At 38.1% G+C, this 10,569-nt stretch overlaps 1 protein-coding gene across 2 annotated transcripts in view; it reads left to right on the top strand.

The window, feature by feature from the left end:
* Positions 1–371: 371 nt before the first annotated feature.
* Positions 372–10,569, top strand: part of uxs1 (UDP-glucuronate decarboxylase 1) — a 77,946-nt gene continuing 67,748 nt past the window's right edge. Inside the window, exons 1-2 of one of the 2 annotated variants that reach the window (XM_084422340.1) lie at positions 372–501; positions 844–967. In XM_084422340.1, the coding sequence (XP_084278466.1) occupies positions 880–967 (88 nt within the window). In that variant the 5' untranslated portion in view covers positions 372–501; positions 844–879. Of the gene's footprint in view, positions 502–843; positions 968–10,569 lie in introns of those variants that run through there. The other variant, XM_084422341.1, reaches the window with a different exon arrangement.

Below are 10,569 nucleotides of genomic sequence, written 5' to 3'. Positions count from 1 at the left end.
CCTTTGGAAATTGTGCTGGGGAAAAAAAGTAAACATTGTGTTGTTTTTCTCTTAGGGCAGTACAAAGACCAACAAATAGTCAAATGAAGCACAAGGGTATGAGTCAACGTGGAAAATCACTGAACTTTTTAGCATCGCTCGACTCATGTTATTCATGAATGGGCCACTGTTCTCATGGTGAACAAATCTGTGCTCGATTGCTTTCCCCTGACAACGCACAAGAAAGCATAATGATAAAGCCTACGTCTTTTTATATTTACGCATACCAGAAATAAAATAAAAAAATGTTTACACGAGCTCGTCAGACACATGCATCTATTTGAGCAGAAAACAAAATAGTTTTACTTACTTGCTATCGCGGCAGGGTGGTTAATCGACAGCAGAAAGCATCGCTAATGTTATCCTGCTCTGAACATTCGATGTGGAGACGTTTTATCGCTCTATCGCTAAATATATACACCGCGGGACTCTTGATAAATGACATTAAATTATCGATAAAAAGTAAGCATTGGACTAGCGATTGGATCTAAACAGAAACCAGTTATACTGCATGATATTACAGTAGTTAGTTAGCATCTCTAGCTACAGGTCCACAGTCATGACGCTACATTGCTAACTGACCTAAGAGAAATAACTGGTAACCAGGATGCCCTTTTACTTTCTTTAAGCGATAAACTGAATTCACCTGTTGAACATAAACGCGCTGGACTAACTTACTTTGATATTTTGTTTTGATGCGGAAATTGTTTTGAGAATAACTTAGCCTATTTAGCTTTGTGCAGCTGCTGTTTATTTGAAAGCATCAGGCTTGAATCTCATGTAAAGTATATGAGTATGTGATAGATGTGAGGAAGAGCTCAATGCCGTGTGTGCTGGAGGATGATGCGGATGAGCTGGATGATCACAGTCATTAACAGAAGAATGATGAAGATCCTGATCGCCCTCGCTCTCATTGCTTACATCGCCTGTGAGTAACTTATATTACAATAACTGACACACTGACATGAGATGAAACATAGGCTACGTACTGGCTGTCTGTCTGCTCTACTTTGTTTCTACGATAATGGGAAACTTGGAAATATTTCCTTGAAAATAATGTACTTTAATAATGGAAAGTTCAGGAAATGTATATCTCGCCTCGCTCCCAAATAGTTTTGAGTACCATAGTTCAGCCCATGGCCCAACTGAAGCATGGTATTTTAATGGCACTTAATAGAAGACCTTGGTACATGTCAGACATGTCATGGTATTCCTAAGGTACATGCCCAAATACTTGTGGTATTACCCCACCACAAACAAACAGAAAATATAGTGGTAGTTTGCAAGGTTCCCACAGTCACTGAATCATATCAATTAAAGGTGCTCTAAGCGATGTTGGGTGAAGTCACTTCTTGTTGACGTTCAAAGTATTGCTAGCTCGACCCTCCCTCCTCCTCATCCTGTCCCCTCCCCCTCCCTTCCGTGCTTCCTGAAACAGTCATGAACCATTTAAGCCCCTTTCACACAGCGCGATGATCCCGGCAAATTGCCAGAACGCCCTCTGTGTGAACGCAAACACGACCCGGGATTGATGCCGACATCGATGCCGGGTTGGTGACCTAGTAACATTGCCGTGTTCAGTCCCGGAACGCGCGCTGTGTGAACAAAAGCCGTAATAATGCCGTGTCGTAGTGATGACGCTGAAGCCGGGATCGTTCGCCAGCTAGTGAAACGGTACGTAATGCGCAAGTTTATAATCGAATCAGAGATTGCACAAGCGTGGTTTCTCGAGAGAGAAATCGCAGCTCATAAGCAAACTGAAGACGCTGCTGAGACATTTCAAGTCACATCGATGTCACGTGTCTTTACGGGATTTTTACGGGTTGTGTGTGAACGCACTCTCTGATTCCGGAAAATCACTGGCAGTGTGAATGAACCAAAATCAAACGATCCCAGGTCACTTTATCCGTGTATTTTCCGGAATCTCTGTGTGAAAGGGGCTATAGAAAAACCAAACTGGATTTACGCACCTGTCCAGCAAAAACAGAGCCACCTGAATTTCGGATTGGAAGCTCTTCTGCCGGCGGAGTTCTCGCCACCATTTGACCGCTTTTCCGATGTAAATTCGGGACTTCGCGCGTTCCTTCTCCTTTTCCCTCTTCTTTGTTATTTGTTCATCGGAACGTCGTCTCTTTGGTTGTGTTGGCCATATAAAAATTCTCAAGAATATAAATGTTTTACGTTAGTCATTGTCATTGTCTAGGACATCTCTCCTCTAGCTTCCCTCTTCATGCTTCTCTCTCCTCCACACCCCCCTTCATGTGCACGCGCACTAACCCCCCAACCCCCACCCCCAAATCATTCTTGTGGGTTGTTGGCTGGAACACTGTTTGTTATGTTTCGTGGTCCAGGCTGGGCCAGTTTGTTTTTCTTGCCGTTTGTGGAGCCTGGGCTGTCTACAGAGACCGTGTTTTTTTACAGTGTGTTCAGGGGACAGGCAGCTAGCGGATAGTGAGGAGATGTTTGCTGTATGTGACACAAAATGTTTTGGCCTAAAAAAACGCGTGACATCGCTTAGAGCACCTTTAATTTTAAAATTGTGATCTCCAGGCCTTTAAAATCATGAAACAATGTATTTCCTTCTTTAAATTATTTAATCTTTGAGTGCAGGGCTCCAGTGTTATTTTAGTATCGAGACATTGTTAGGCTATATGTTTTTATTAAGATTCTAAATAAAAAATTTATATCCGTTAGCATTTTAATTTCGTTAAAGGTTTAGTCATTTTGTTGTGTATTGTCATTTTTATTAGTCTAAAAAAGTGTTTTATTAATATTTATTTCAAATTTAGTTAGCCTAATTGCAATACATCAACAACATCAAGTAAAAAAAAAATGAAGATGAGAAAATAGCCTATTTAATTGGCAACTATTTGGAATAAATCAAATTTATAATTTATTTCAGTTATATTTTATTTCAAGTAATGGAAATTATTTCTATGATTTTAGTTGTACCTAACTATAATAACCCTGCTGCTGTCTTCCTTGTTCGCATCACTAACAACATGAATAATCATGATCATTTTTGTTAGCTCTTTCTTTTTCTTTCTCTCTCTCTCTCTGTTTGACCCTCGTATCTGTGTTGGTAAATGTGTTGCCCAATATTAAAGTGCTGGCCAGCTGGGAGTTTTTTAGCAGCTGTTACTGTTTTGGCAGTGTCATAATTACATGTTCTTGGACTGTGCATCAGGCTTTGCATGTATCGATATGTCTGCAGCTGCTTTATATACAGCACTTAAAATGTAACCCATTTGCTTCTCATTCCTCTTTCTTTTTTTTATCTTTTTTTTTTATCACTGAGGACATTGAACTCATTTAGTCAAGCTCATTAATTGTATCTAAACTGTGTAGATAGAGTGTGCTGTTGAGTTTGTGTGTTTGTCTCCCTGAGAGTTAGAGAGGGTTGTTGCTGTTGTTAACCTATTTTTGGATCTGTGATATGAAATGGTCAACTTTGTGTTTGTGACAGCTCTAGGGCAAGTTGCAGATAAGCTTCCATGGGTCACAACACCAATAATAATCCAATAAAAACATTTTCCAATTATTCCAATGACCTTCGTCTAGCAGACACACAGTTAGATGAAGAATCTGACCGACTTTATTAGCTTTGGTTGAAGGACAAGCATAATACATGAAAAATTTGATTGGAACATTTCAGTGTGTGATAAGCTCTCCTTATGAATTAAATCAGTTCTGAAAGAGTATTATGTAGCCATCATTGGCCTGTGTAAATGTATTATTATGCTGTGCACTAGATAGGCTAAACCATGTTAGTGTACTTTGAGCCACTTAAGTTAAAGCCCCTTTTCTATCTTCTCACTAGTGTTGTTCAGTACTGGAATTTCCAACTTCGATATGATACTCTGAAAAATATCGATATTCAATACCATTTTCAATGCCATGGGGGAAACTGCCATATGTACTGCTATACAGATAATTTATTTTCAATAATTTGGCTAATGAATTAGCTCCGAAGTACAAGATAGTGTGGGTTTAGTGTGCATTAAGGGCACTGCACTTTGGCATTTTTAAGACATGGGACAGTCTTGCGCACTTCCTTCCTGTCGCGTGCACTCGCTCTCAAGTGGCCAAGACCGCAAGTGTGGGTATTTGGACAGGGCAAGTCTTTTGATAAGGAATCACTTTCGATTTTAGTTTGTTTGACAGCAATGGCGCAAAATACGACATTAAAGACCTTTTATGAGAAGTTTAAATATATTTATTCGGCCGCCACAGTCTAGTTAATGAATTGGAAGCGCTGAAATCCGTTCGTGACGGTCAATGTCGGTGCAAAAAAGGACACTGATACAGCGGTAGGCCTACATTTGACCATGAACGCAATGACACAATGTGTTATTCTGATACGCAGAAGAAAATGATGTAGACTGAAAATTCTAAGAATAATGGATAAAAAAAGGAACTATGACTTTATTCTTTATGTGTTACAGGGCCGGTCACACTACGCTTTTCATTCCATTGACTTCCATTCATACACACGTGTATGCATCAGACCACAAACACAAGCTCCTGCAAAAAGTTTTGCATTTCGCTGCGTTCCAGTTTAAGTTTGGTGAACTCTAAGCAGCGAATTTGCATCACGTGAAGACGTGTGACAGGTAGATAGATACGTCACGGCGTGACTTGGCTGAATTAATAGAACGATATTTTTGCACTAAAGTCGAGGATATTGTATTGTATATTTTTGTAATTTTGAGTATATTACTTTTTATTAGTTGAATTCATGTAAAGACGCTGCAGAGCGTGACATCATATATAACGACCAATAGCTCTGTAAAGTTATAAAGCTGATTTGATCTTTTTTTAAATCGAAACATAGGCCTATTTGCTTTGTTCATGATAGTTGTTAGCAGTCTATAGTGGTAAGATTTTTGTGAGTTTGTTGTCATAGGGTTATATTTTTTTAAATACATCAAGGTGCCCCCATTTTCGCAAACATGCAGCTCATATTTATTTAATTAAATCACAGTCTTTGTAATGGTGCTTTTTTTTTTAAATAAATAGTCATTTTATAAGATTTATCTTTCAGTCAGCCACTAATGATTTGCATGTTAATCCTGTGTAAGATCAGTGTGTAACAAAAAGGAGACCAGTGACCAGCTGAGGTTTCCATGAGGCTTTATTGGGGTCAATGCTGTGAAGTGTTGGTTGTCTAAAGCCCCAGAGATGGAGATTAAAGCAGGAGACAGGGGATCAGTGAAAATCAATCGGCTAATGGTCAGTGCTCTGGCTATCTCTTAGTAAAGCACAGCAGTGCGCACAGCATGAGCACTCACAACCAGGACACATATCTTTAAACATTCTGCACCATAGAGCAGAAAGTCACCAGAAGGCCACAGAACTTTGTGTTTAGACCGTAGAGGCTTAGCTTTTTCACTAGAAAAAGAAGGATTTCCTTTCCTTCTAACGTTTCCTTTACTTTGCCTGTGCAATGTGCTTAGATCCTGAGAGACATAAGGGACATCATGCACCACTATTGGTAATACTCGCACATTTTTCCCTTCTGACAATTTCCTCTTCACTAATGCAATCCATTCATCTCCTCCATGCTACATGAACACAGCTAGTCTTTGCTACAGCCCCAGAACACCTGACTTTTAGAGTTTTCATTGACATCAAAAAAGCCCATCTGAGCTGCCATTAGACGCATTCAAATTGCCACAAGAAACCGTAACCTAGTTTCCTGGCTGTTAAGGAATACAGGAATCCATATTCGACCTAGTTATGGAATTGCATATGATGCAGTTCCTTTCAAAATGAGTTTGTTATTAAGATTGCATTAAGATGTTTTTTGTCCCATTTGTTAGAGCCATTTAGGGGATTTACAGGGATTTATTTTCACTAAAATCTGTTTGTTTGGGTCACTCTTATTTAGGTTTTGTCTTTGTCCTAACCTGCTGATGCCATCCCTGTCTTTCCCCTGTCCATGCTCCACATCTCTAGAGGATTCGATGCCCTTTATGGGATAATCCTCTCAAAAACAGCCTGACTCTTGCGCCAGCTTCAATCTGCAGTAATTACCGGTTTGGCCACATCGTCATTTTGGCTGTAGATGTAGAACTTTAAATGTTAAAGAAATTAAAAAAAAAATTCCTCCCAATTCAATTTAACCTTAATTTATTAAAAGTTTAACAAAAAATAAAAAATTTGGAGCCCTATGAAATCCATTTTATTATTATTTTTCCAAATTCTGTGTTTTCCCATTTTAATTGTTTAAATAAAACATGTCTAATTAATTGAATTCATAAAACTAAGTGTAATAAATTTAAGGAATACAACGTTTTATTAAGTGTTTTTTTTTTCTTATTAAAAAAAATTATAATTAAATGAAGCGAAATATCAGCAATTCAATCTCAATCCATTCTTTATTTCAGAAAAAAAAAAAATTTACAAACAACTAATTTTTTTCCAGCACTTCCAAAAACAGGAGAAATACCATGTCACTAAATGTAAGATCATTTAAAACCATTATTATTACTGTATTTATTTATTTTTTATCAGTTAATTAATCATATGAAATTGTGTATACAATTCATTAATAGCATGCAATGGGAACATTATTAGATACAAATAATTAAGGAAGATTCTTAATGCATCATTATACGCTTTTTAATTCTAGCTTTACTATATTTACACCAGGTGCACCGTATAAAGTGAAGTACAGTACGATCTAAGAAGAGCTCTTCATCTGTATCTGTGCACACATAAAATGTATGAGCCGGCATATTTGCCTGTCCATACAACTTACAGCACTGTGACCCAAGTATTTTAATTTATTCACCACATTTAATTCTTTGGTCACCCAGAGAATGAAGGGAAATTTTGTTTAAGGTCCTCTTTGGTTTTACCAAACATAACCACACTCTTTTTAGAATTGAAATATTCTAATCTTTTAAAATATAGGCTAATAAAATAAAAATGTAACGTTTAAATTTTTTTTTGTTTTTTTTTGCCATAAGTGTAATTTGCTGGTGGTTCATGTCCCCACCACTTTTTACCATGGTCGATATCATCCCCACCACTTTTTACCATGGTCGATATTGTCCCCACTAGGGTTGCAAAGGGGCGGAAAATTTCCGGTAAATTTCCGGAAAGTTTCCGGTAAATTTCCATGGGAAGTTAAGCTGGGGAATTTTGGAAATATTCATTACCACGGCAACCGCTTGCGCGTCCACTCTGAAAGTAACTGTACACATAAGAGACGGATAGATACATTATTTAAGGTTATTTCTATTCGTTAGAATATTGATATATGAACTTGTTGTCAAGTAAGCCCCTTGCGAGCATGTGCGTCTCTCTAAACTTTAAGTGTGCTGCACTGTTCTAGTTGACTTCTGCACCTTCCCCCCCGAAAATATCACGTTAATTTTGAAAACGTAATTCCTTTTGCGGATCCTCTTGGTCATTCTTCATGTTTCTTTGACAAATATCAGTGTCTCAGTCTCACGCAAGCTGCACATGAGTTAACCACGCCTACTTATTTACATGTCGCGGTATACACGGAGTAAAAAAATCTGTTACGGTTGACATTTTCTTCCGCGGTAACGATATATACCGTCATACCACCCAGCCCTACTTATGTGGTAAATAAAGTTATGCTAGCTTATTTAGCATCTAACTGATCAGCTTGCTATCTACTAGATGAATACATTTGTATGTGATATTTGCAATTTAAACATTTAATAAATGTATTTCCCCATAATATCATCAAAACTTACTTCACTTTGTTTAGTCCACAGGCTCAAATGTGTGCCTTCAATAGTCTTGTGCTTTGGGCTTCTGTACATGTGATGGAGGCATGCAAACTGCCAGTAGGGGGTGTGGTCTCAATAGCCATGCAGTAAGCAGTGTGCTATGTGCATGTGATTGAGGAATGGCATGGATATTCAAGTGTATTTGAATGGCATCTGTTTGTTTTAGTCAAGATTATGCTAAAATATACTTAATTTAAGTTACCTATGAAGAGCCAACCCTCAACTTTGAAAATTCCCAGTTTATTCCCATTTATTCCCATAAATTCCTGTTAATTCCCTTAAATTCCCATTAATTCCCATGGAAAGTTTCCATCTTTGAAAATTCCCAGAATTTTGCAACCCTAGTCCCCACCACTTTTTACCATGGTCGATATTGTCCCCACCACTTTTTTAAACATCTGGCTGCACGGATGCACCTAATACAAAAGAAGATATACCTCTAGTTGATTAGCAATTCATTCATTTCTGTTAAATAAGAGGCTAACTGGCGCTGGAATGTGTTGTTTTTGAAATCATGCCGAGTGCTTGTTGCCGCTGTTATTAGTGGCAGAAGGCAACAGTGTTCTCTTGGCACTCGTGCTTCACAAACAAGCTCTTCAATCTAGCACTATAGGCTGTTGCGGAGATTTGCTCTATTCGTTCTGGTGGAATCACCAAACAAAATACACACAAACGTGTCCCTGCTCTTTTTAATCACTGATGAACATCTTTGGTTTTAATGAAAAAAAAAAAAAAGAACTAGGCCCCTATACTATGGTGGATTAGGACCCACAACCTTTGGCACACTTAAAAATTCAACCACCATTAGGACAAACAATATATAACCAGCAATCTCCAGTTAGATAATACTGTGTTGTCAACTAAAATTCAACTAAAATTCAATCATTAGTATATCCAACTAAAAATGAAAATCATCATACAATGTAAACTACACTGAAATGCATTTAAAAAACAAAACAAAACAAAAAAACAATGCCAGTCTTAAACGGAGTTCTTCGTTAACTGGATATTTTACACATTTTCAGCCCCATTTGTGCACAAACTTTTTTGGTTAGCTGCCAAGCCACATTCACTGCTGTTTTGCTACCAATACTTGTAATGTATAAATCCATTTCGGGTAGCATTGTCCTTCAAACTCAAAAGACATTTGTAAAAGGTATTACTTTCAGTTGTACTTAAAGCTGCATTCAGTAACTTCGGGATTTCTTTGCTGTATTCTCGCTTTTTGCTCGCAGGTTTCTCTCTAGAGCTCCCCCACAGCTTCGGAATAGATATTTGACAACACTGTTGTAAAAACTCGTTGGCGATTCTCAGACACCAGAGGCTAGTAGATCAACGACATCAAAGCAGATGGGACATTCTTTAAAACGTCTTCTTCATTCGGTTTCGAACAGCGTGAGGGAGTGCAATAATGACAGCATTTTAGCAGATTTCTTTTGGTCGTAAAGCAATTGTTTACATCGCGAGACCTGATATCACGCGAGACTTCCTGACGCGGCGGCCGGCGGCCCGCCGGCTCAAAGTTGCAAGTGCGCATTTTCCGCTCAAGGGCACCAGGGGGGTGCGAAACGACCACCATTCAACCCGAAATAAGTATTATACCATTCCAATGACTCCGAAGCTGTTCAGTTAAGGTAAAAAAAGTTACTTAGTTCACCTTTAAAGGCTTCGTTCACCCAAAAATTTTAATTCTGTCATTAATTACTCACCATCATGTCATTCCAAACCTGTAAGACTTTCGTTCATCTTCAGAACACAAATCAAGATCTTTTTAATGAAATCTGAGAGTTTTCTGTCCCTCCATTGACAGTCTGCAAAACTATCACTTTCAAGATCCATAAAGGTAGTAAAGACCTCATTAAAGTAATCCATATGACTCCAGTGGTTTAACCTAAATTTTATGAAGCAATGTGAATGCTTGGTGTGCACTAAATAAATAAATAATAATAATTGTTATTTACAAAAATATATATCTCCAATGCACATTCACAAGAGCACCATAACGCATGGTTAAACCACTGGAGTCACATGGATTACTTTAATGATGTCTTTACGACCTTTCTAGGGCTTGGAAGTGGTAGTTGTGTAGACTGTCACTGAAGGGACAGACAGAAAGCTGGTCGGTGAGGCCTTTCTTTTCCTGAAGATTTCCATCAGATTTGGAGAGTAATGATCAAGTGAATCAAAGAAGTTCTGTGAGATTTTTTTCCCACCACTCTGTTGAACTTAATAAACCTAAATAAAGGTCAAATAAAACATAGAAAACCATATTGGCTTACCGTCACCACATCTATGACCACAATGCTACATGATTTTAGTCACAGTTTATGACATAAGTGGTCATAAATGCCCATTTTCATTTATACATATGTTTATTCAAATACTCAAGTTAAAAAAACAAAAACTTACCTGGCTTTCTGTAAACAGAGATCATAAAGAACCATCTTGCTGATGTCAGGCTTTTCATTGACAACTTTTCTGCGAAGCGCAAATGTCATGGCCATGTGTTTCTTAACAAGGGATCCATTTGGCTTTGGCTTTTTCATTTCATTGACAAGGACCTGACGAACTCCTTTCAGGTTTTCAGGTAGGAAATTTATTTCCCTTTTCTTTGGCTTCTTGATGTCTTTGTTGGGAGGGTTGCCATCTGTAGTGTGCCTCCCACGTTTACCTCCATTCACAGTGACTTCAAGTCGACCCAGCTGGCGCATTTTGTTCCTATAATTTCCCAACTTGAATTTTAAACAATTTTTCCATCCTT

Source organism: Rutilus rutilus, assembly GCF_951802725.1.
Source record: "Rutilus rutilus genome assembly, chromosome: 10".
In the NCBI taxonomy this organism is placed as follows: Eukaryota; Metazoa; Chordata; class Actinopteri; order Cypriniformes; family Leuciscidae; genus Rutilus; species Rutilus rutilus.
This window is presented reverse-complemented; position numbering and strand designations above follow the sequence as displayed.